The following is a 27,376-nucleotide window of genomic DNA, read 5'->3' as shown; positions in this document are numbered from 1 at the left end:
GCAACACCTTCTATGAAATTTTATGGAAAACTTGATCCAGCTATATTAACATGGAATAGAATTCTGGCTTCATCTTGCTGTCCCCAAAACTTTTCCAAGATAGCCTGAGACATCAGAACCAACCTGCCATATATGCCTGGGCCACGGAAACCATCCCTGCATAAGAGGAGACTGGAGAAAGAAAAAAGCCTACAAGGTATTTTAGTAATATCAAATTCTCCAATGCTCTGGCCTCATATGGAAGATATTTTCTTTGTACAGTATTTTTTTTGCTTCCTGAGAGCTTTGGAACAAATGTTGTTTTATTAACACCAAACAAGATTTTTAACACACTCCTTTAACTTTCAAGGTAGCCTCCATTATATCTACTAATAAAAGTATACCTCCGTTACCCAAATACAAATTTAACTCAAACTTACAGTTACTCTTCCACTTACTCTAAAAACCACTAATGTTTCAGAAACACATTTTAATAAGAACTCTATGACAAGTTCATAAGTGTTAATTCCTAATATTTCTTTATTACTTGAATACAATTTTTTTCTTATGTGTTCTTCTTCCAGGGATGGTTGCATCAATTTTTCTCTTTTAGGGGACTTTGTTTTGTGTGCTTTGACACAACTACTTGTGATGGAATCTAATAAGAACTCTAATGACTGACTAGACTCCTGAATATCATAAACAAGGTTTATGTTTGATGCTCCGTATTAACCTTTGCACTCTTAAGATACTTATTTCAATTCTCAAGGATTTTTCTAGAACTAAATCTAACCCTGGAATTCAACAAATTTGCACTTTGACTGTTGATCATATGCTACTAATGGTAGAATTCTGTGGGAAGTGGGAAAAGTATGAACGTTCAAACAACATTTTCTCTAAAGTTGGACTTTCTGCATTCATAGTTCCATTATATTGTCTAGTGAGTTCAAGCAGGCACTGAGCATGTGGTGTGTAGAATCAAGATAAGGTAAGTGGGCAATCACCTCTATCCTCTGAGCTGCTTCTAAACAAGAGGATATAGCAAAAGAGCCTTCACTTCTACTATTAGGCAGCATAAAATCTAATGCCAATCTTGCCTATAGACTCTTCTGGGCTCATATATTGGTAAAGTGAATGGCTATAGTAGAGAGGCTCACATGCCAAAGAACTCTGGCGATAGTGAGGTTCTCAGATTGATGGTCCTCCAAGAGAACAGTTCTCCTGATCATGGGAGCTTAGGAGTAAATTCTTCCCCAGCTAAGCCTTCAGATGAGGCCCAGTTCTAGAACTTTCCCAGAAGCTTTGTTAAAAACCTAGAAGCAGAAGATCTAGCTAAGCCAGTCTGACTCCTAACCCCCAGCAACTTAGAAACAATAAATGTCCTATTTTAAGCTGATAATTTTATAGAAATTTGTTATGCCTTGAGATACTAGTAAATTCCTTGAGATAATAGTAAATTCAAATAAACACACCATTAAATATCATGACTAGCATATAATGATACATAAAAAATAATAAAATATGTCCTATTTGTAAGTACTACTTTAACCAAATGTATGTGTTTAAAGCACTGTTTTTAATTTTTTATAGTCCTCTATTTTTTTTTACTTTTTTGATAATTTGAACAAATATGTTTCATTTATTACATCACACCCATGGCTCTCATTTCCTTAGACACTTTGCCCTTGCCTTAAATAAATCATTTACCATCTACATTTAAACCTTCATTGCCATCATTAGTTGTAGTCTTAATTGTTCCTTTGTACCCTAAAAACCTGAAGAAAAAGAGAAGTAACTAAGATTCCTTAATGTTTGTATGGCACAGCCTGACAGAACAGTCTGTAGAATTAAAATAAGAGTTTCTACACTGAGCTAGGATATAATTGGCACAGAGGAATTTTATAGAAAATTTTTATTTTGAAACCTTGAGTTTTAAACTCAGCACAAAAGAGAGTTATATTTGATCACTTTTACATTCCTCGTATAAAATTCTTTTTATACAACCTAGACCTATTACCTAGTTGATGCTCAATAATCAGTACTTAAATTTAAAAAAAATACTGGGGATGAGTGTAGTGGCTCACATCTGTAATTCCAGCTACCATGGATGTGAAGATCACAGAATCAGGGTTCAAGGTCAGCACAGAGGAAAAAGGCTGAGTCCATATCAGAAAGAAGCTGGGCATGGTGGGATTTGCCTGCCATTCTAGTAACGCAGGAGGCATGAGTGAGATTCAAACCAACCAGGCAGTTATTCAGTTACCTGAAAAATGACTAGAGAAAAGAAAAAGCTGAGGGTATTTCTCAAGTGGTAGAACACCTGCCTAGTAAGAAGGACCTGAGTACAAACCTCAGTATAGGAAGGAAGGAAGGAAGGAAGGAAGGAAGGAAGGAAGGAAGGAAGGAAGGAAGGAAGGAAGGAAGGAAGGAAGGAAGGAAGGAAGGAACGGAGGGAGGGAGGGGATGGAGGGGAGGGAGGAGAAGAAGGGAGGGGGTAAAAGAAAGAGAGGTGGGGGTGAAGGGAGGGAAATAAACACTTTAGACCTATAAAATATGCTAAAATAGTCTCCTAAAGTTTTCTAAATTCTTTTAAATCAGTGGAACTATTTCTTATTACATACTCATTAATACATTTCCATCATCGCATAATTATATACTATTCAGATAAAATCAGGACTCCATCTAGTCATCTTTGCACTCCCCAGATCATCCCTCCATCTTCGTAGCCCCTCACAAGTATCACCCACCCTTTGGAAACACAGACTGACAGGGCTTGAGAATGACACATTCTTGTTCTGTCACAGTAGGTTGGAAGGACTCCAGGCGAATGAGCGCCAGCCCCTAGGTGAATGGCTGGAAAGTTTACAGAATAAGATGTAAGAGGCTGGCTTTCCAAAGACAACAGTCTATTTCCTCTGTTGCCATGAATCTTGAGGTAATGAATCTTGAGGAGTCAGGGCAGATGGAGACAAGGAAGGCACAGTTGCATCTAGGGTGGATTTTCAGTCTTGGCTTCCCCTTGTGATGCTTTACTAATCCCTGAGCTCTGCTCCCAGGTGTCCGGTGGCATCTGGCCCAGTAGTTACTTGCGCTGGGAAGGTCCCTGACCTCTTAGCCAAATACCTCCAAATTGTGTGTGTCCCTCAGACCTCTCCTTCAGAGCCTCTCATAATTCTTGACACCTCTGGTCTGGACTGGGTCCATCTGGCTGTTCTCAAAGTTCTTTGTATTTCACCAATTTGGAGGAGTATCTCTCTCTCCTGGAATTATTCTTTTCCACCCATCTCCTCACTAATGGTTAGCATCTTAAGGACAAGCACCATGCTATGTTTCCTCAGACTCAGAATTCTGCATGTGCATAGGAGACAAATGGTTACTTGAATAAATCGTTAGCTTTCCATAGAGCAAGGAGCTGATATCAGGTTGAAATGAAAAGGTAGGGTTTTTTGGTGTTTTTTTTATTTCTCTATGTGAGTTGGGGCAAATCACTGAAGCACTGGTTGGTACATATAATCTACTCCTCTATAAAATGAGAATAATATAACATGTGTTTTATAAGAGTGCTCTGAATGTTTAATTCTGTTTCTACATTAAAAATATGGATAAGGGGAGAATACAGTAAAAAAAAAAAATCAATCTGGGGCTGGGAAGGTGGCTCAGTGGTAGAGCGCTTGCCTTGCATGCATGAGGCCCTGGGTACAATCCCTCAGCACCACATAAGCAAAAAGAAAAAAGCCGGAAGTGGCGCTGTGGCTCAAGTGGTAGAGCACTAGCCTTGAGCTGAAGAGCTGAGGGACAGCGCCCAGGCCCAGAGTTCAGGCCCCATGACTGGACCCCCCCCAAAAAATCAATCTATATTTCAAAATAAAGTAGAGTGGGCGAGTAGGAGAGGGATGAATGAGAATGTTGAAAGGATGAAATGAGAATGTTGATCAAGACGCATTGTATTCACAAACTTCTTTGTTACATGGCAACTCCTTTGCACAAAGACTTAAAGATAATAAAACAGACAGCACTAAATGACCATATGCAGTATGTGCTCAAGGAATGTTCTTTATGAGAATAACTGAATAATAGTGGTAGTAGTTAATAATTCCCAACCTTGGAGTAATAGACAAGGAGCTAGTTTCCTTAGCCACATGCCCGTGGGCCATATTATTATACTTGTATCTTGGAAACTGATTTTCCTCACAGAAGTATCATAGATTTTCTCACTAAGTAATAGTACCCTTTGCCTTTGGGCTAATTAGCATCTTCCACACACAGGAGTTTCAGAACAGAGGTTTGTCCATCTTCTGATGTTCATTTATAAGATTTTATTAGCACCTTCACCCCATATCGCTGAGTTTGTAACTTTAGCACATAGGCCATGGGAGAAGAAAATTTTCTAGTACGCAGAATAAGGATTCTAAAGAGGAATAGTTCTCAACGTAAGGTCATACATTGTTTGGTGTGTGTGTATTTTCAACTTTGACCTACATTATTCTTTTGTTGGATGTGGGGTTGAACTCTGGGCCTGGGCACTGTCCCTCAGCTCTTCAGCTCAAGATGAGTGATCTCCCATTTGAGCCACAGTGCTACTTCCAGTTTTCTGGTGGTTAATTGGAGATGAAAGTCTTGCAGATGTTCCTGCCTGGGCTGGCTTTGAACAGCAGTCCTTAGATCTCAGCTTCCTGAGCAGCTAGGATAAAAGGCGTGAACCACTAGTGGCCAGCCTTAAACCACATTTTTATGACCAAGTATTTATTGAATACATATCACATCAGACTCAGCACTAAAAGCCGTATTTCATTCAGCCTTAAAATATTGTACAATAGATATCATTTCCTTTTTTTTTTTTTTTTTTGCTGGTCTTGGGGCTTGAACTCAGAGCCTGGGTGCTATGCTGTAAGGAATGGCTTTTGCTCAAGGCTGGAGATCTACCATTTGAGTCACAGCTCCACATACAGCTTTTCTGGTAGTTTGGTGGAGATAGTCTAGTTTGGTGGAAACAGTCTCTCACACACTTTCCTGTCCGAGCTGACTTTTAACCATGATCCTTAGATCTCAGCTTCCTGAAAAATTAGATTACAGGAATAAGCAGCCAGCACCCAGTTTCTTTTCCATTTTTTAGGTGGAAAAAAAAAACCCTGAGGCATAACAAAGTTCAATCACTTGCAAAAAATACCATCTTAAGTTGTGAAGAAAATAGTCTCTAGCTTTAAACTTAAAAAAAAAAAGGTAAGAAAAAATTCTAACAACTTGTTTTTATAACAAGTTAGGTGAATCGGGTGCCAGTGCCCTGTAATCCTAGCTACTCAGAGGCTGAGATATAAGGATCACAGTTCAAAATCAGCCCAAGCAGGAAGGTCCATGAGACTTTTATCTCCAATTAACTACCAGAAAACCAGAAGTGGCGCTGTGGCTCAAGTGGTAGAGTGCCAGCCTTGAGCTGAATAGCTGGAGGACAGTGCCCAGGCCCAGAGTTCAGGCCCCATGACCAACAACAACAAAAAAAATAATAAGGTAAGTAGGTAAGCAAATAGATATATGATATGTAAAAAGTGATTTCTTAATGCTCAATAGGAAATGTACTCATTACCTTACTCATATTAACTGAAACCCCTCTGTACAGTATCTTTACAATAAAAATATATATTTAAAAATGATTTCTTTTAAATAACCAAATATGCATGTGTATGTGTGTGTGTGTGTGTGTGTGTGTGTGTGTGTGTGTGTACGTGTTTATATATTCTTAGTAACTAAGATGAGCTTTTAGAGTTGTATAAGAAATATTTTTGTCAATGGAAAGATGGCATTCTCAGGAATACTGTAGAACAGAATCTGAGGTTTGAATGAGAGCCTGCTTACCTGACAAGAAGCAGGATTCTGAACCAGATACTTAGTACCCAATCCTGGCTCTGTGGCTAACTTGGGAAGTCCCTAAATCTCCCCTAGCCTTGTGTGCCTTTTTTTTTCTTTTTAGCAGTATTTGGTTTTAAATGCAAGATCTCAAATTTGTTAGGTAGGTACCTACTTCACCACTTTAGTCACACCCTCAACCATTTTTATTTTAGTTATTTTTCAAGTAGTGTCTTAAGTTTTTGTCCAGGCCCAGCCTCTGATTGCAATCCTATGGATGCTTTTCAGATATCTAGGATTATAAATGTGAACCACCACACCCAGTCTGGGTATCCTTATTTAGAAGGTAAGTGGTTGAACTAGGACAGTGTTTTCCAAGAATTGGCCTGAGGTAAAGTTTTTAACCAGTTTTTAACCATCAGAATAAGGATGATGAACTCATTTGTCTAATTAAATTCACTTCTTTTATAAATCCTTAATTTGTTTTTATGAACCATAAGGACTTTTCCTCACTTTGAGCATTCTTACATGGCAAGTTCCAACAATGAGCCACATAATAGAGCCTTGCTATTGAAATATATGTGTATTTTTAGAGGTCCATAAATCCAAAGTTCTGGATCAGTAGATATTATTTAAAAAATTAATGCCTTTTCTAGCTCTCAGATTCTGTCTTCTTAAATCACAAGTAGTACTTAACTAACTTAAAATTGAAAAAAAAGAAAGAGAACTATTTTTATTTTTTAGCCAACTCATTGTTCAAATGTGTTTTATGATGGACAAGCCTATGAGAAGACATTATAGCTTTCTTTTACTTTTTTTGGGGGGGAGGGGGCCGGTCATGGGGCTTGAACTCTGGGCCTAAGCACTGTCCCTCAGCTATTCAGCTCAAGGCTAGCACTCTACCACTTGAGCCACAGCACCACTTCCAGTTTTCTGGTGGTTTATTTCTCATGGACTTTCCTGTTTTGAACCATGATCCTCAGATCTCAGCCTCCTAAGTAGGCTAGGATTACAGGCATGAACCACCGGTGCCCAGCTGACATTTTAGCTTTCTATGGATAAGGGGAATTATCCACCAAATGTTTTTCAGAAACAATGGGTTAAAAAAAAACAGGACAAATTTCTTAACTGAGAAAAGTTCAGAACCTATAAAATGCTAACATCTATTGTGACTCCCCCACAAAAGACTTGGTACTATCAGCCAAGTACCAGTGGCTCACACCTGTAATCTTAGCTACTCAGGAAGCTGAGATCTGAGGATCTCAATTTGTAGCCAGCCTGGGCAGGAAAACACATGAGATTCCTATCTCCAGTAAAAGCCAGAAGAAGCATTGTAGCTCAAGTGGTAGAGTGCTAGCCTTGGGTACAAAGAGGCTCAGGGACAATGACAACAAATATGCTGCCTTTTTCCTCTCTCATCCACTGTATAACAATGCACCTTTTCCTGGAACCCAATTTGACTAAGGTGGCTTCAACTAAAAAAAGAAAAGTTATTCAGTATCTTCCATAATAAAGAAAAAGTATTAAATACAAGAAAACTTGCCACTTATAATCTGATGGAGTTTCATTTTTCAAATTACCAAAATTATGGATTGTTTTAAATTTACAAAAGAAGCCCAACTAAAAACACATCTATCTGATGAACAGTACAATAAAAAATATGCAAAAGTTTCATGGCTATTTTTGACAGCTGTTTTTTTTTTGTCTTTACCATTACAAATAAAGGCAAGTTGTACCAAGAAATGAGTACTCCATGACTGCACATTCTAATTAAAGCACTTGGAATTCACAGAAATTTGTAGTAACTAAATGTTGGCTTTTGTCCCTACCCAGCAAATACAAAAATCACATCAAATCATCTATAAGTACTGAGACTGAGAAAAAATGCCAAGTGTCATGTGGCCATTAAATCCTTCATCAATCTGACCAACCAATTCTGAATGTCTGTGGCACATACTTTATTTAAATCACACTGTGATTTAAATTACTCACTGTGATCAGGGAACAAAATTCTTAGTAGAAGAAAAAGAAAATATCTAAGAGTGCTTGTTTGACTTATTCTTTGCATCATTAGTTGAGAAGATTAGTTTAGGTTTTTGTTGTTGTTGTTGTAACTGCTTTTCACATCATCAAGTGAAAGACCATTCAGCCAAATGCTCCGTTCAACATTCTCATTCTAGATTCAAGTTTCACTTTATCCACTGACAAAAGGACACTTTTCAAAAAGAGACAAAATGATCCTGAAGTGAACTCACCAGAGAGAGGTTAAAGACACAATCTTTTGGAAATTCCAACATGAACAACTTTCCTTTCTGACCCTGTGCACACTATGCTCTGTACTACGTCCAATCTTTTCCATCATAACTGTATGGTAAATTCCAGTCTGTTTTTCATAATCCTGCTGACTACTGCAGTCTGCAGCCATAAAAAGCCTTTGCAGACCCAGAGTTGGCTTAGAAAAGTGCCTCTGCACAGGAACCAAACTACATGCCGCATTTATGCTCAGACAGGACAGAGGCAAGAGCCGCATGTTCCGGTGTTCATGGACTCAGAAGGGAGGCTTGTGGGGTCTAAGTTTAGAAATTTTAATTTCTTTCGGATGACATTTGTAAACAAAATACCAACACTAAAATAAGAGCAATTTAAAAAAAGAAGGAGGGGGAGTGTCCCGTTCTGCTCAATCTCTCTTCCAAACGCCCCCAAAAAGGTGCCTGCTGCTTGCTTCAGGGCTATGTTTGGGTCGGACCTGCCTGGACTCCCTCAGCCTCCTGATGAACAGGTACAGTTGAGATTTATACCAAAGAGTTCCAGTTTCAGAACTAGCTTTTAAAAAAAAAAACATAAGTGAATACTGGCTTAGTCTCTGGGGAAGAGCATAAAAGCACCACATAACTCTCTAACAACCCCCCCCAAAAAAAACCCATTTACACAATATCACTCAAGATACAAATACTGTACTTCCATATGATACCATTCAGGTTCCTCTGAACATAAGAAAAAGTTGTGGTAAAGTGAAAAGTAATCACGGGGAAAGTAAAAGTTTAAGAGACACCCCCCCCTTTACTTGGCCTTCCTGCACCATAACTCTACCCCTTCATATTGAAAAAACATATCATATTTAATATATAACAGTTAAACACATCCATTAGTATTACTTTTAAAACATAAAACATCAGAACTACTTGCCTTTTGGCAATTTCTGTGCATTTCCCAGGGCAAGTGCAATACTTCCACAGAGAAGTAGACACCCCAAGCTGGAGAGCATGTTGCATTGGCCACCTCACACGGGGAGTGATGCTGGTGGACTCCTCACAGCTCTGGAGCTGCATTTAAGTAGACTGTCTTCCAGTGACAGAGCCAGGCGGCTGCACTGTGCTGTGCTGTGGGCTTACTCACAAGGGGTGGAGAAAAGATGACATCACACCCTTTCCCACACACACCAAAAAAATAAAACACACACACACACATATCACCACATCTCTGTCTGTCTCTTTTCTTCCTTCTGTGATACAAATTCGAAATTATAGCCAATCTATAATTGTGGAAGAAAAAGTATTTATAATACAATTTTGAAACATCAGATGAACTACTTTATTGAGTAAAGACACACTTAAAACCATCAGGATGTTAAAAATATAAAATGAAGAAGGAAACTGTTTTTAATTATCTAAGAAACCAATCCAATCCTTTTTTAAAAAAATGGGACCAAGTTCATAAAAATATATTTTGAACTCCTCTGCAGTTCTAGGATTTTAGGGAAACTGTTTAAGAGGAATTATAGATCTATACTGTTCTACATTGTATATAGCATAGGTGTGGTATCCATTTATGCATACAAATGTATACATGTGGATATTCCATAGCTAGGGATGTAAAGAGAAAGAAGCAGCACATTACCAGCTGATCTTTACCATGAGCTGAGCTCTGAAATAGCATTTGATAGGGCGACTGTGTAGGAGCAATGGTGTTATACCCATTTACCAGTGACAGACCAGGCTCAGAAAGGTTAAGGGTCCTGATGAAGTAAGAATATTCTAATATTAATGATCTGGCAGGTCTGGAGTAGAACTGATAAGATTTTGAACTTAGATCTCACTAGCAAGGTGCCCTTGAACAAACTTCTGCAACATCTCATCAATATGAACTACATTTCAGTGCTCTGAAATTTGCTAGATATATGTCTAGTCCATTTAATAAATTTCAACATTTATTCCTCCAAACAACCTATGAAGAAAGCATTGTTGTCTCACTTATTTTACAGGTAGAAAAACTGAACCTAAGGAGGTGAAGTAAAAGGACTCAGGTCATAGCACTAAGAAGCAACAGGACTGGCGTATTAAGCAGACAACGTTACCCCTGCGTTCCTAGTCCTAATCACTAAACTTTAGATTCTACAGCGGAGATGATCAATGTCATAAATTTGCTAGCAGGAGTTTCACGGCAATGCCTGGCACACAGGAAGCATTTATCAAATGACATTTTATTGCAAACATTAATAAATGACAACCATAGTAAAGCCCTTAATTTAGTAGACTTCTCCCCACCCCAATATACTCTATCACAAAGTCCTGAACACAGATACTGGAATGGCTGGGTATTTAATAAGACACTTTAAGGGACTGGGAAGGTGGCTCAGCGGTAGAGCGCTTGCCTTGCATGCATGAGGCCCTGGGTTCGATTCCTCAGCACCACATAAGCAGAAAAAGCCAGAAGTGGTGTTGTGGCCCAAGTGGTAGAGCGCTAGCCTTGAGCTGAAGAGCTGAGGGATAGCGCCCAGGCCCAGAGTTCAGGCCCATGACTGACAAAAATAAATAAATAAAATAAAATAATAAGGTACTTTAAGTGTTCTTTGTCTATTTATATTGACTCTTTGAAAATGGCTTATTAGATGAGGTTTCTATAGCTGAATCCAAACAGTAAGAGAGAAATGGGAGCAGGCTGCTAAAAGAAATTCTAGGTAGGCAACTTAGCAAAATAAAAATTGAAGAGACAGCCCTGTCCTCCAAATAAAGCGCAAGGATGCACATTGTTAAAGTCATTTGGAGCTGGCCTGGTCCACACTCTCACCATCGGAATGCTCTGGCAGGGGCTACGGAAGGGACTGGGTTATTTAACAGGGCTTTTCATCCCTGATTTTCTACTTGAATGGGCAGCTCCCTCAAACCTGAGTTTGGACATTCATCCAACTGGCCGTGTGTGAGTTCTGCCTCTATATGCCATTAACATCGAGTTAAGCCAGTGGGGCCACAGTGTTAGCAGGAAACGACAGATTTTCTAAGGGAACAAACCCAGCAGAAATATTGAAGAAGGTTAACTCCTCAGAATAGTGTGTGTGCGAAGGGGTGTGAATTAGCTAATGGAACTCAGGGATCAGACTCTGCTCGGCCAGCTGAGGAAGTCTGACCCACATTAGCAGTCCTGACTAGCTGGTTGTAATGAAATAAACTCAAATCTCTGATTGTTTGGTCAGGAAAAGATGGTCACATTACCTTTGCTAGGAGGACCAATGAGCAATTCAGTGAAGATGTTGACAGTATCAGAGCTCTCTTCCAGCCAGGGGAGAGTAATGGCTTAAAGGAAGGGACCATCTCAGAGAGGATATTTCACCTCCTCAATAAAATAATTTTCTGTCCTGTCATTGTCCCAATCCAAACAGAAGGATAGAAGTGTTCCAGAAGAACTTTAAGTGCCTCCTTACATAAAATAAAGGCACCATACCTTTGCTTCATGGAATCATAAAGAGTGTTTCAGGCTATCTTCTAGAAAGACCTGACCATGGGACCCTGTAGAAGACACTAGAATAATTTGTGCAACCATGCTAGGACACACAACCCTAACCCCATTCAAACTCCTCTTCAAGTGGTTATTTGAAATGTGGAAATGCGAAACTCCAGATCCGTGGGAGATTATAGACGCTATAATGTATTGTCACTCATATTTGTAAAAACAAAAATCCTATTGAAACAACATTGGAAAATGGCTTGAAAACCACATAAAATATATTTGTAATTATCTGTAATATTTTAGTGATGGCAGACACAGTGCTTCTTTTGCTTATCATTGTTCTCAGTGCCTAGAAGAAAGATGCAAGTGAACAACAAGTATCAAAGGAAAAGTAACCCATCAATTCCTGCAAAGAGTCTAAACATTAGTCCTAGGATGATCCAGCGGATACTTGAGTTATGACCTTGAAATAATTTCTATGTATTTTATGAGCAGAGACACTAATTCCCTGTGTTCTTGATGAAATGTTTTGCAAATAGCCTGAAAGAAAGAAACTCTTTTTCTAACTCCCGTAGTCAAACAAAATTCATGGTTATTGCCTATCATCCAGCATTCAAGTTCCCTAAGCTTAGTGACCCTCTCCTACGATGTAGCCCATGGCATATGCAGGTGTGACCTGTAGCTATTTGTGTTGTCCTGTAGGAACTAGGACTCTTTGTACTGATGGGCATTCAGTCTACCACTATTGCTGTAAGTAAACAATTGCCCTTTGTCTTTGACTGAGGAGTCTTGCTTCTCATGGCAGTAGCCAGGAACTATGAATGTTAACTTGCATATAAGCAAAATCATAGCCTTGACAACAACAAATCATAGTGTTGGCCCACTTTAAAATATCTCATTAGCTCTTTGTAGTGCTTTCATGTAATAACTACAATGAACTCCACTGTAAGAAACAACTAAAATCAGCTACCGTATATAGAGAAAGAACTGCCAAGCCTTGTGTATTAAATAATATTCTTTTGTGTATGTGTGTGTGCCAGTCCTGGGGCTTGAACTCAAACCCTAGGTACTATTCCTGAGATTATTTGTCACAAGGTTAGCCCTCTACCACTTGAGTCACAATGCCACTTCTGGCCTTTTCGGAGTCATTTATTGGAGGTAAGAGTCTCACGGGCTTTCTTGCACGGGCTGGCTCAAACTGTGATCCTCAGATCTCAGCCTCCTGAGTAGCTAGGATTACAGGTGTGAGCCACCAGTGCTCAGCTCATTCATTTTTTAAACACTCTAGAGAAATGTTAGACTGTTCTTTATGTCAAAAACCCCCAAAACATTGTGAAATTGTTTCTGTAACTAGGTTCTGTAACCATGGTAACCAGGTTTCTCTGTGGAGATTGCTAGAAAAACAGGGCCAAGCCAGTCCCCCTCCCATGCTAAGTGTATAGGTCTGTGCTATGTGCATTTCTTGACATCATTCTTGGCTATAATTTTCATCTCCACCCTTACTTCTTGCTTATTTTACTTGAGTCTTAATTTATGTGATTTTGTAAGTTGTTTTCATTTGTTTCTGGAATGAGGTGAAGTCAAACAAACAAACTCCCATGCACGGGAGTTATGTCAAAAACACATGTCAAAACAGGAGAAGTGTGAACGAACCTATGACCTGCCATTGGTTTCTTCTTCACAAAACAGTAGACCTGAGTGGGCTTTATGGCATCACAATCATATGGCAACATTTCTTTATACATATTTTCTCCTTAGGAAAAGGAAGAAGAACTCCTGCATCTAAGGTACATTGGGAACCCAACTCCACATAAGTGTCATATGATTTTTTTAATTCATTTTATGTTAGACTTTTGTAAGTATTCAATATTAATCTCATTACTTAAAATGACACTTCAAAATATCTAAATCTTTCAAATCTTGGAAATAAAATTCTTTGTATCCGGGGCTGGGAAGGTAGCTCAGTGGTAGAGTGCTTGTCTTGCATGCATGAGGCCCTGGGTTCGATTCCTCAGCACCACATAAGCAAAAAGAAAAAAAGCCGGAAGTGGCGCTGTGGCTCAAGTGGTACAGCCTTAAGGTGAAGAGCTGAGGGACTGTCCAGGCCGAGAGTTCAGGCCCCATGACTGGACCCAAAAAAAAAAATTCTTTGTATCCACTTTGCCTCTCATTCTACAGTTTTTAGGTTCTAGTACACTAGGAACTATGGCAGGGTATTTTTTAAGGTTTATATATTTGCAATTAATAGTATACAAAGGTATGGTGTGGTTTCATAGGGATGTTAATAAAGCATGATTCATATTTGAAATGGGAAATCTAGTGTTCCATGTTTTCAGCCCAAATCTTGTTTCTATAATTACTGTACTGAACTAAGTTTCTGATCCAATTGGACAAGTATTTTGCTCCAGTGAGGTGTATTTGGCCAGAGCATTAAACTTTCTTCCACAATGGTTTATATAACTCTGACAAGTTTTACCTTTAAGTGTGTAAGCTATGTTTGCCAGTCATTCTTCAATCTCTCTAAAGGCATCTTGACCTCCCTTTTTTGGCTTGATTCCCCTAGAACTTGTGCTTATCAAACAATATAAAGAATCCTTTCTGTAAGTTTAGAAATGAGCTTTCAGATTGAAACTGTTCATCTCTAACCCATGAAATTTTCTACCATTTTCTGATACTAAAACAGAATTCAATAGACTGGGTGATTTTTAAAGAATAGAAGTTGGTTTCTTAAAGATCTGATGGCTTGATGTCAAAGGCCAGTAGTGCCAGCATCTGCATCGAAATCTGATGGAAAGCATCAGATAGTGAGAGATCCCTGGAGAGGCAGAAGACAAGAGAGGTTGCCCTCCTTTTTAAAGCACATCCACTTTCATGGTAAGTAAAGTACCACTGTGACAATGACATTAATCCACTCATGAAGGCAGACACTCAAGGCCTCATCACTTCTCTCCAATAATGCTGCACTGGGGATTCAGTTTCCAACCTACACACTTTGGAGGACACGCTCAAACAGCAGCACTTCCACACCTATCCGAACTTACAGTATTTTTAAAAAATAAATGAAGTATCTTTTACCTAAACTTTAAAGGATATAAAATATTAGCATTAAGAGCTTAATGTAAAACATAAGCTAGTAGCAGACTCTGACAGGAGGATGTGTTAGGGCAGGATCCTGAAATCAGAGCACAGCCTCAGGGATCTGAGGTATAGCAAACACAGGTAGACAAAGTATCTTTTACTCAGCTGACTTTGGCATACTATTGCTTGTGGGATATAGGAGGGCCTGCTGTGTTATTAAGTGAATGGAAATGAATGGTCATTCATGGCCATGACCTCCCAATTTCCAGAGTTCATGTCTTTATTATAGAAGTAACTCTACTCTGAACACTTCATAACTTTGCTACATCTTTTTTGAGGGGTAGGACAACCTAGATTGCAAACAGAACTCTAGTGATGGAAGGCATGTCGAAGCAAATATAGTGGTTGTGTTCCTTGGTAAGATAAGAAATCATGAGCTCCTCTGGCTACAGCCCAAAATATGCTGAAGTAAAGTATAGAAAAATATAGAAAGGACATATGTTATGTCCTTATGTTATGTGTATACAAATGGGGAAAATGTAGTAACTATATCTAAACTTTTATTGTAGAACATGTCAGCTTATAATAATTGAATGCTTTGAGGATTTAACATAGTAATCATTGACAGGGAGGAAAAATTATAAAATTTTAATTGGAAGTGTTCTAGTTTGACTTTGTGATGTTCTGTTTTCTAATCTCAGATCTACTATAGCTTAAAAATGATTGTATTTGGGGTTGAGCATCTAACTCAGTAACAGAATACATGTTTAACATGTTCACTCCCAAAACCAAAAAAAATGTGATTTGAAAAAATATATGTTAAGGAAAAATAAATAAAGGTGATTATTTTACAAATATTGAATAGTTGAGGTTGAGAAGCATATCATGTAATAGTGTCTCCAATAAGAAAATGAAAGTACTTCCTTGAGTATCACATATGTTAACCAAGACAGGAACATGAAGCTACCTAAATTTAACCTAATTAAAGTTTAAAATTATGTTCCTCATTCACAGTAGCTATATTTCAAGTACTGAGTAGTTACATCTGTTTGCTACCCTATTGAAGAGTACAGATACAATGCAGTTCCATTATATAATATTGAGTTCCACTATGTTAACACCTCCTAGTGAAGTATGACCAATATTCATATTTGAGAAGGAACATTTAACTCATGAATGGAAAATCAAATGATGAATATCTTTCTTTTTGCTCTAGTCACTTACCCTCTTAAAAATAAATATGATTTTATTGTTTTTCTTGGTGAGAGTTCACCTGATCTGAGAAGTTCTTCTCAAGTTGAGAAATACAGATAGAAAATAAAAGAATTTCGCCTACAAATTTCCAACTCTTGAAGGGTCAGGCACCCTTTCCTGAGAATGTTTTCTAGAGCTGTTGGCAAGAATTATTGAAGTAGCCTAATCATTGCTGGTTGCTAACTGAAGAGCCATTTCCTCATTCTCCCTCATGGAGAAAATTTGCTTCCCATGGCAGAAAGATGGCTTGGAAAGAACATTAGCTAGTTCCCTCTTCCATGAAGTTGAAGGGAAATTTTCCCAACATGCTTTTAGAAGAGATTTATTGCTCTTGTTTAAAAGAAAAACATTTGCACAAACTCAGTCCTCTATTGCCCTTCTTTTTCTGTTTTGTTTTTTAGTTACAAGTATGGCAGCCACATTGTGACCAAGACAGAACACTGGGCAAGGAACTTACATCACTGACTCCGGGAATAGCTACAGACTTGTTAGAGAGAAGTTATATAGTAAATAAACAAAATGTAATTAAGACATTTTTAGTCATTTAATTTGTGTACCTCTTTTGTGCTTTTATTTCTTCTCTTCTGAAAAATGGCAATGATGGCAGAGAAGTAATCTGAGGAATAAATAGCTTAATGCATGTAAAATATACAGATTAGCATTTAGTGCATAGTAGGTCCACAATACTTATTGACTAGAAGTGATTTAGCTATTTCTATATTTACTCCAACTTAAAGTTTCCAGATACTTACCAAGGTGATGATGGTGACCATAGTAGTGATTTTCTAAAATATTAGCTAGTGTCACACAGTGATGTTCAATACTGTATTAATGCTATCTATACACATGATCTCAGTAATCTTCAAATAACAAATTACCTTTTCATAACTTCAAATAACTAATTATCTATTGTGATTGTTTTAACAGATGAAAAATGCTAGAACTTTTTCTCAAGGTTAAATACTTCAATCTGAATATAATATCTCCTCTTTCCAGTTTGGAGGCAAAAGCATCAATGACATAAAATGTGTTAAAAGATTCTAGGCTGACACAAAGAATGTACTAGTCACAAAACAAAGTATCCTAAATAGACACGTTCATTTTAAAGTATATCAATTTTATGGATGTTTAAATTTTTATGTGTACATGAGATTCACAGTAAAGAAGTAAAACCTTAAAAAATAGGCTGGGTTCAGAGGTATACCTACCATTTGAATAAAGGGTGGTACAATATAAATTCCATTAAATATCCTTTTGTAAAGTTATATGTGTGTGTGTTCCTATATGTATATGTGTGTATAAAATTTCATCATAGCAGCTTTCAAATCTCTTTTGTCTTATTTTGTTTTCTAAATCTTTTCTTCCTTTTTCCAGAAGAACTAGTCTCATTCTCTTCAACACTTGCAAAAACTCATTTAGAAAAAAAGCTATTAAAATGATTTATTATTCCTCTAACATTTCCCTGGAAGTATTCAGTTTTTTAAATTACCCAAAGCATACATTTTCATATTTTCTGATCCTCATTTACAACCCTGTGAACTATTTTAGATGGAGAAACTATGACTCAGACAATTTAAGAGACTTGCCCAAGGAACATAATGTTGTAGTTCATAAGCTTTGTGGGTTGCATAATCTTCTGATAACTTGAAGAATCTCCCTTTTTCTTTTTTATGGTCAGGCCTTGAATTCAGGTTCTCATACTGTCATTTGGCTCTCTGGTTTGGCTAATGTTCTCCCACTTGAGCCATGTCTCTAGTCCAGCATTTCGCTAGTTAATTAGAGATAGAAATTCATACACTTTTCTGCCTGCACCAGCTGTGAACCACAATCCACTGGATCTCTGGCTTCTGAGTAGCTAGAATTATAGTTCTGTGCTATTGGTGTTCAGCTTTCCTCTCTATCCTATATCTGAAATTATCTGAAATTAGAGAATTCTTTTAATAAATGGATAAAATGCAAAGATCCCTTAGAAGGATAACACTGTGAGATAACTTACATCTTACAGCTCAAGATAGATTGGAGAATGGAGCAAGAGGACTAAGTTCTTGAGGTGGGTCAGACGAAGGCAGAATGGCATGAAAGAGGTTGCAACCAGGATTTTCCTGAAGAGTGGAATCTAGGCTCAGAACTTACCTTAAATACATTAGAATCAATAAAGAACCTTAATTTCCCATTTTTTCTCTCTTTAAAAAGTGATCTATCCACTGGTTATAGCTTGTTTTCGGTCTCTGATTTCCTCTCTAGCATCAACTCTTATAGAACTTAATAGAACAAGAAGCCATTTGAACATGCTAAACTAGCTCTACTTTGAGGCCTCCTGTGCACAAATATAATAAACTGCGCTCCCCTGGAACCACATATGACCCACCCATTACCAAGCAAGATTTTGGGCCTCCAAGAAGAATGGTTTAAGCCTTACAGAGACTTTCTTCTTAATTACTTTCCAGATAAATCTGAGAAAATCTTTCCCATGCTAAAATGAAAGGGAATTGCCTTCCTTGAAATTATATGATTCACCCAAAACATCTGATATTAATTCCAGGAACAAGTCTGGAATTAGGAAAATGTGTAGAAAGCAATAGGGGGAGTCTGGTAGAGAGTCCAGGGGAAGAGATGTGTCAACTCCTTACTCTTGTGTCATCATCTGTCACTGTCTGAATTGAAATGTGATGTCCTTTAACACCTGAAATGCCTGGCTCCTAGCATCAGGTCACTGGTAAGACATTCATTTGGGTCATCACATAAGATGATGCTCATAGGACTCTGAATTCCATCCAGAAGACTAGAACTTCTTATTCAATATGACCCAATCATCTGCCAACGTAGCATGTACGACATGGATCAAGCCCCTTAATCTAGTCTTCTCACCAGTCTGAGACCTCAAACATCATAAACCAGACTCACAGCATCTTATATCATTCAACCCTGTTACTCCGTTTGCCAGTGCTAGGCTATAGAACTCTTCCTTTCTTTCAAGCAGTAACTTGTGTACACTTGTACATTCTATTCATTTAATCAAAACTTACGGAGACTACAAGCCTATCTAGACCACTGAGCAATAATGTTTTGGAGGATACCATTGTGTGTCTCCAAGGAAGGTTGTTAAGGAATGAAGAAAAACTTAAGATGACTAGGTAGTGTGCTTAGTATTTTGGATGGAGGTGAATGTATGAAAATCAAAGAGAGCTTCCAACTCTACCTAGTTGATGGTAGTAGAGATTACAAGAAAATTTCCCTAAAGTGGGCTTCTGGTTAGTTTTGAAGTGGTAGGTAAATTTATACCATAAAAGGACAAGAGAGGCCTAAGCTTGCGCTTTTGAATGTGGTTTGAATGTGGTTCATCTCTTCAAAAATTCGCATTTGTGTTAATTCCTAGATTAAGGAATTGCCTGTGGTATTAAGGTGGCAAGGACTTTAAGGAAGATTTGGGGTCTTGAGAGTATCACTCAGAAAAGATTGATCCTTGTGAGACTAGTTGTTATGGGAGAGTAGGCCTGGCCTCTTGTTCTTGCTTCTTCACTTGTCAAGTGATGTCTTTTGAGCATACCTTTTCCAGGCCATACCATCTTCCATGTTAGGATGCAGTCAAAGGCGTTTTCAAATGTCAGCACCGTGGTGTATGGACTTTCAGCCATTAGAGTTATAAATTATAAATTAAATAAACCTCTTTCCTTTGTTCCTTTCATGAAAAGAACAATGAAAACTTGGCTAATCAACAAATGGAAATGCTGGCCACCAGTGGTTCATGTGAGTAATCCCCGCCACTTTGATCTGAGGATGACAGCTCCAAGCCACACAATCAGGAAAGACTATGAGACTCTTACCTCAATTCACCACCAAAAACCTGGAAGTGGAGCTGTGGCTCTAGTGGTAGAGTGCTAGCTTTGTGCAAAAACACTAACAGATAGCACCCAGGCCTGAGTTCAATCTCCATCATGGAACAAAAATAAATACAAAATGGAAAGAAAAATCTAAGTGGAAAACACAGTGATGGAGGAATATAGTTTAATCCAAGAAATGAAATTGAAATGTATTTTTTTCTGTACCTGTCATAAAAGTTACCACACAGATAATTTTGACAATACAACACAGATCTCACATTCTATAGCCCAGACATCTGAAACAAGTTATGTGAACTGAAATCAATTGTGCTTTACCTTTTCCTACAGACTCTAAGACAGACTCTATATCTTGGTCTTTCTGTTTCTAGAACCTGTATTCCTTGGCATTGGCCCCTTCCTCCACCTCCAAAAGCATCAAATAGCATGTCTTCTCTGATCTTTCTTCAGATCTCCTATTTTTAAGGACACTATAACTACATTGGGCCCACATAGATAATCACACAAGCTATGTTATGGTCAATTTATTACTTAAGTCCATCAGTAAGTTCAGTTCTCCTTTGTCATATGCCTAATCTATTCAGGATTGGGATAATGAGAATAGGAACAACCCTATGAACATTTCCCAAAGAAATAAGATTTTCTCCAGAATTACTGGAACAAGATGGTTCAAATATCATAAGAAAAATACAGAAATAAATGTAAGTATATTCTAGCCTACCAATGTAAGACTAAAAGGACAAGCAGTAAAAATAGACATGAATTTTTTAATCATTTTCAAACCCATTACTTATTCATTCTGCATGAGGAAACCTAGTGTATAAGCATTGTGAATAGACAATTTTAAGATAACTAAAAGATAGCTTATGATTTTGGGCCCTACTTTCATCTAAACCAGAATAAGAGTTTATCCATACAAAGAAATCGTTCTTAATCCTTTTCTAGAAGTACATATTAAAAATATTCATAGCTTTTGACTCAATAATTTCCATCAGAAAATAGATGCCAGAGTAATGATGTAAGTGTAAAGATCATCTAAACTGAGCTAGGAAGGTGGCTCAGTGGTATAGCGCTTGCCTTGCATGCATGAGGCCCTGAGTTCGATTCCTCAGCACCATGTAAGAAAAAAGAAAAAAGCCAGAAGTCGCGCTGTAGCTCAAGCTCTAGCCTTGAGCTGAAGAACTGAGGGACAGTGCCCAGGCCCAGAGTTCACGTACCATGACTGGACCCCCCCCCCAAAAAAAAACAACATAAAAAAAGGTCATCTAAACTTCTAAAAGTGAAATAATTGTAACAGCACATGCAAACATAACACACAAGAATAAGAGATTGATGATACAAGTTGAGGCATACTCTAAGATAATTTGGTCACTAAAAGCCATATAAAATTGACATGGGGGGCTGGGAAAGTGGCTCAGTGGTAGAGTGCTTGCCTTGCATGCATGAGGCCCTGGGTTCAATTCCTCAGCACCACATAAGCAGAAAAAGCTGGAAGTGGTGCTCTGGCTCAAAGTGGTAGAGTACTAGCCTTGAGCTGAAGAGCTGAGGGACATCGCCCAGGCCCCAAGACCAGCAAAAATAAAGAAAGAAAGAAAGAAATAAAATTGACATGGGAAATCCTAAAATTCTGATTTAAAAAGCACATAATAAAAAGTTACATAGAGTGAAAATGCAACTACATTAAATATAAGTATTAGATCTTAAAAGCTGGATGTATATAAACCCAAACTTGTTCTATCTGTAAAACTCTTTCTTAATATTAATATTCTATATATTTTCAAATTCTTATCATAAGCAAATACTGTTTGCACAATAGCAAAATGTTTTGGAAATATTTTTTTTCTTCTTAACTATTCCACAGATAGCAATAGGTGGATCCATACAGGTTAGAGTAAGTCCACTAGATAACTGAGTACCTCACTCCTCTCACAAAAGGAAGTTATAGTCCACAGCCACACTTACAGTGCAGGCTCACACACTCAACATGAGATAAAAGCACCAACCAGTCATGTGCCCACCTCAATCACATAGGCTGAGGCATGTTCAGTATTGTCTCCGGTTTAGGTGACAGTGACTACTTCCAACATTATACTGCTTTGGTGACAAAATAGGTGTAATTCAGATTAGTAAGGCCCAGCCAGTACCATTGTCCAATGACTTTTGACTCTTAATAACTATCTTTTGAATAAAGATCACCCAGCCCTTTGTTACAAGTGCATTACCTAGTATAACTTCAGATGGACAGGATTCAGTGGTCACCAACTCCCAGATATAGAAAAGGCAGCAGATAGAAGAGACATTGTAATATAGATGCTTCCATAGTGTGTTATCTGTGCAAATGTATGCATATGTTCCTATTATTCTGACACGACAGTAGCTATTTTAAAGTTGTTACCATTTATCTGGCTTCTACCACTTCTCCCCACCCATGCAATAAAATTTCCCTATAGCCTAGATTCTTTCTTTTATATTGTTTTACTTTTTTTAACTTTGAGTAAAACATAATTTTCCTTAGAGTATTTTTGTTTTCTTCTATTTTGTGCACAAAAAGAAGAATGGGATCTAAAGGGAAAAATATGTTTAATGTGGATTCAGCCCAGAAATGACCATAAAAGGCGTAATTAGAATCAGAGTATACTGTCTCACAGTAAGAAGTTCTGGTTTCCACTTCCTCAGTCTACCAGAAAACAGATACATTTAGCTTAATTAATTTTATTGATGGTTGCATATGTGGTACTGAAGAATTGAACCCAGGGCCTCTTGCCTGCTAGGCAAGCACTCTGCTACTCTATCACATTCCCAGCTGACACATTTGCTCATAACCCATGTTTGAGAGGAGGAGAACACAAACCATCTGAGATGACATCTTGAAAGCCTGGAGAAAGTCTACCTCAAGACAGGAAACCACATGGGAAATGGAAGCTAGAGGCAGCACCATATCAACCCTGACAAATACTGGGCACACACGTAAGCCCTCAGTCACAAGGGTTGACCAACTAAGATGTGTGTATGTTTTAAAATGGCCTCCCAATCTGGTGTTCAGAAACCTCATTCCAGCTGGAAAAAAAGAACATTCTAGAATATATATCACATGAACTAAAGAGTCAGCAGAAAATGTGCTTCCCTTCTCTGTCCCCAAAGTGTGAAACCTGAGGCATCTTTAACTATGAATGACTGCAGAGCACATGATTCTTTGCTCATAAAACATCTTGGAAGAAATTGGAGCTATACTTCTGGCTCTGAGCTGCAGATGAAGCAGGAAATATTAAAATATACTGAACTCCTTCACAAAGGCCCTTAGTCTCAAACTGAATAAGCAGCTTTTTTGGAAAAGGTGGGGGACTATCAGGTGTGGGGATGTAAGTGTGCACTCTCCTTCACTGGTTCTTGGGAGAGTCCCCATGGCTTTGTTTTGGGACACTGAGGAAGTGAAACCTTAGGTACCCTGATGCACAGATACAAAGATGCTTATGTTTGTTGGGAGCAAATGAGGAAACCATGAGTCACATAGAAAAGAAGGATTAAGTGTTTAATGACTTTTTTTGCTTTTCCTGGAATTCTTACTAGGAAAAAAGGCAGCTTTTTTAGTGTAACAAATACTATTTTCCAATTTAGTAATAAAGAGCATGTTTATCTGTACCAAGTTAAGTGATTTATTTTTCCAATTTATATTCCTCCTGTTTCATTAAGGGCAAACAAAATGCCTTGTAGCAGATGAAATCCTGTGCTTTCAGACTTAAAAAAAGTCTTAAAGTGCTTAGGTTTATACACAATAAATTTTATAATACTACTATGCCATTATAGGAGTATTTCTATTAAATGCTAGTTAGGATAGTTCTATACACTGGAAAAAAAATATAGCAGTTACAAGAGGAAATCCTCCCCTTGATTTCCCTTAAGGTAATCAACTAAACTTATCCAAAGCATTACATTATCAGTAAAGTATGTGGCAGATAGTATGGAGGAGGGGTGACCAAAATAAATACCCTTGCAATTATTTTTTTTTTGATCATGGGGCCTGAACTCTGGGCCTGGGCACTGTCCCTCAGCTCTTCAGCTCAAGGCTAGTGCTCTACCACTTAAGCCACAACACCACTTCTGGCTTTTTCTGCTTACGTTGTACTGCAGAATGGAATCCTGGGCCCCATGCATGCAAGGCAAGCACTCTACCACTGAGCCACCTTCCCAGCCCCACCCCTGCAATTCTTATCTTCTTTCCAGTTTCTAGCTCTTAACTAATTGTTTTGCTTTGTTTTTTTTCATTTATTGCTTTTATGGAAAAATATACAGCATGTGTATCAATGCCTAAATAAGTGTACATTCAATACCTACATGTACAACACTTACCAAAAGCTATTGCCACTGTTACTTTATTGGAATATCAGTACAGGTAAAAAGACTAGTTAGCATAATATTATCACTTACAAAAGCGATTACATTATTAAGTGGGAAACCAAAACTGTTGTTTAATCTTCAAGCTCATTCTACTTTGCTAAACTGAGGAACAATGTATTCTGGATTCCTTAAATTGTGTGGTGTACATCATCAGGATAATTGCCTCTGCCTGGACACTTCGGGTTCTTCAATGACTTGTCCATCTTGTTATATCTGCACTCTGTGCCAATAAGAGATGAACTTACTTAAACAACATAGCCATCAAGGAAGCTGGAAATCAACAGGCAATTGATTGAGGAAATGGATTTGGAATTAACTGCCTACCAGAAAGAGGGGAATAAAGACCCAAAGATAATTATTAAAATGTGTCATTAGAAAATTTGCTTCCAGGAAAAGTTCAATTTGACACAGTAACTGAGTGGTTTTCACATTCCTCTCTCCATGATGACAGAGAATGTCTCATAACAGACAAATTACAATTGTACTTGCTATTTTAATGTCTTAAAATCCTCTCTCATCCCCCATGGGACTGTGAGCCCCTTGTGTGCAGAAACTATCTTTGTGTCTTCATTGCCTAAAATGGTCCCCATGAAAACCTTCAATAAAAACAATGGGGGTTGAGTGACAGTGGCTCATGCCTGTAATCCTAGCTACTCAGAAGGCTGAGATCAAAGGATCATGGTTCGCAGCCAGCTCAAGCAGAAAAGTCTGTTTGAAGCCAGCTTGGGTAGAAAAGTCCGTGAGACTCTTATCTCCAATTAATCACAGAAAATGCTGGAAGTAGGTTTGTGACTCAGTGGTAGAGTACTAGCCGTGAGCAAAAGAGCTAAGGGACAGCACTGACACCCAGAGTTCAAGCTGCAGGACTGGCAAAAAAAAAAAAGCAAACCAAAAATAACAACAACAAAGCAATTGGGCGTCACCGTCATGCAAATTACTAGAAGAAAGGGCAAAATGTCACAGATGAAAATTTGGAAATGAGAGTTTGTCACATTCCTAAAACCATCCCTGGAAGACAGCATTCTTGCAATGCATCTATCTCAGGTATTTAGAAAGAAACATCAAGCGTTTTGTTTTTTCCCTTCCCCTCCCCAAATTAGAGAAGTTTATATACAAGATGCAGGACACCGACATCAAATACAGTGAAAACGCTTATATCATGGAAAAAATAAAATGCTTAAATAGTGAAACAGGTTGACCCATTGTAACAATGAGATATACAAGACACTATGTTGGAAAACGAACTTCACAATTCAGGGTGGGGAGGGGGAGTGTAGTTGTGCAGGTGGGAGAGAAGAGATGGTAGGGGAAAAACAGAGGAGGAGGTAACAAGGCTCGATAGGAAATGTACTCATTACCTTGCTCATGTAACTGTAACTCCTCTGTACAGTATTTTTACAATAAAAAAATTTTTAAAAGAAAGAAACATCAAATACCTGATATTTTGTAAGGATAAAAACAATCAAACAAACAAAAGAGATACATAATTATGATGGGCAAAACATCAGGAACTTTATTGAAAGCCAAATCACAAGCAGTTAAGAAGAGATATAAGGCCTCGTAGGGTGGCGTGCTGATCTGTGTGGCCTTTGTAAGATTCCACCATGGCATACCGTGGCCAGGCCAAAAGGTGCAGAAGGTGATGGTGCAGCCCATCAATCTTATCATCAGATATTTACAAAATAGATCTCGATTCCGGTGTGGCTCTATGAGCAAGTGAATATGCGGATAGAGGGCTGCATCATTGGTTCTGATGAATACATGAACCTTGTGTTAGATGATGCAGAAGAAATTCATTCTAAAACAAAGTCAAGAAAACAACTGGGTCGGATCATGTTAAAAGGAGATAATATTACTCTATTGCAAAGTGTCTCCAACTAGAAATGATCAATGAAGTGAGAAGTTATTAAGAATCTTATACAGTGTTTTTTTGTTTTGGTTTGGTTTTTTTAGTGTTCTTTGCTGGGAATGTAAGAAAACATCTGTTCATATTGTTTGATGAGCCCCGTTGTTAGTGTGCACAGTTCTGATGACCTTCTGTTATCATCAGGTGACAATAAATGCCTTGTTTTTTCTAAAAAAAGAAGAAGAGCTATAATTGCAGATGGTATTATAAATGCATTGAATGAATATTAGACCTTCAGGTTTCTTCCAATTCAAGAATCAATTCTTGATGCTCATCCTAAGCTGCTCCATTCATTTCGTTACATATGATAGCTTATTGAACACATCCCATAATGACAGCAGCCTTCCTTTGGCTCTGCAGTCACAGCTGGGCAGGATCCCTCGTGATTTTTTTTCCTAATAAGTGTTCTACAGCATAATTTCTAAAATAACTGAGCTTAATTTTCAATCAAAATACATTTTTTTTTTTGTCATCGTGAGGCCTGAACTCTGGGCCTGGGCGCTGTCCCTCAGCTCTTCAGCTCAAGGCTAGCACTCTACCACTTGACACAGCGCCTCTTCCGGCTTTTTCTGCTTATGTGGTGCTGAGGAATCAAACCCAGGGCCTCATGCATGCAAGGCAAGCACTGTACCACTGAGCCACCTTCCCAGCCCCAATCCAGATACATTTTTAATAATTTTTAGATTTTCTGTATAGCCCTAATCTGTCCTTTGTAGATTTAGTCAGCATTACATAGATCCGATGAGGGTTTAATAATAATCAACAATCAGGCCAGAACTTTTTTTCTCCTCTGCATTTCCAGGGACAGAGATTTGAAACAGATAATCCTGAGACTTGCAGGCTTCAGCCACCAGCCTCCTCCCCTCCCCGAACCCCCCCCCCAGTCTCATCAAGGTCATGCTCTAAAGCTACATTATTGTTGTTCAGGATCAGTTTTACCTATGGCCAGAATCTGTAGCCCTCAAAGACGTGCCCTCCTATCTTTTTATTTCAGAACACTGATTTTTACCAGTAACTACTAACAGAAGTATAAGACGTATATAAAACAACAATACAATTTATCTGGAGCATGTAAAATGCTATTTGTTTTTATTATTGAACATTGTGGTAACTAATGTTGGGTCCCAGAATACAGAGATTTTAAAGGCATTTAGAAAAAAACGGATAATGGAGTAAACAATGCAGCTCACTCACTTGGATAATTGATAATCATATTTTGTCTCATTCCCAGAAAAATTTATGTGGACTATTTGTTAATAAACTCTTTGTACCTCATTATTTGTAGAAAGACAAAGAAGTATAAGGCAAGGGAAAATTCACAAATAGCAAAGAAAAACAGCCTAAATTGGAGATTATAGCT

The 27,376-nt window shown here is 38.1% G+C and overlaps 1 protein-coding gene and 1 pseudogene across 15 annotated transcripts in view; one reads left to right on the top strand and one right to left on the bottom strand.

Annotated features, from left to right (window-relative positions):
* Abi3bp (ABI family member 3 binding protein) overlaps positions 1–9,173 on the bottom strand; it is a 188,266-nt gene extending 179,093 nt beyond the window's left edge. For all 15 annotated transcript variants that reach the window (XM_070030358.1, XM_070030366.1, XM_070030367.1 and 12 more), the window contains exon 1: positions 9,007–9,173. In XM_070030358.1, the coding sequence (XP_069886459.1) occupies positions 9,007–9,085 (79 nt within the window). In that variant the 5' untranslated portion in view covers positions 9,086–9,173. The remainder of the gene's footprint in view (positions 1–9,006) is intronic.
* A 16,541-nt stretch (positions 9,174–25,714) lies between these two features.
* On the top strand, positions 25,715–25,991 carry LOC138831693 (small nuclear ribonucleoprotein E-like; annotated as a pseudogene).
* Positions 25,992–27,376: the final 1,385 nt, after the last annotated feature.

This window comes from Dipodomys merriami, unplaced genomic scaffold (genome assembly GCF_024711535.1).
Source record: "Dipodomys merriami isolate MVZ:Mamm:240054 unplaced genomic scaffold, mDipMer1.0.p SCAF_2, whole genome shotgun sequence".
Taxonomy (NCBI): domain Eukaryota; kingdom Metazoa; phylum Chordata; class Mammalia; order Rodentia; family Heteromyidae; genus Dipodomys; species Dipodomys merriami.
The sequence above is the reverse complement of the archived record's forward strand: the minus strand, read 5'-3'. Positions and strand labels throughout refer to the sequence as shown.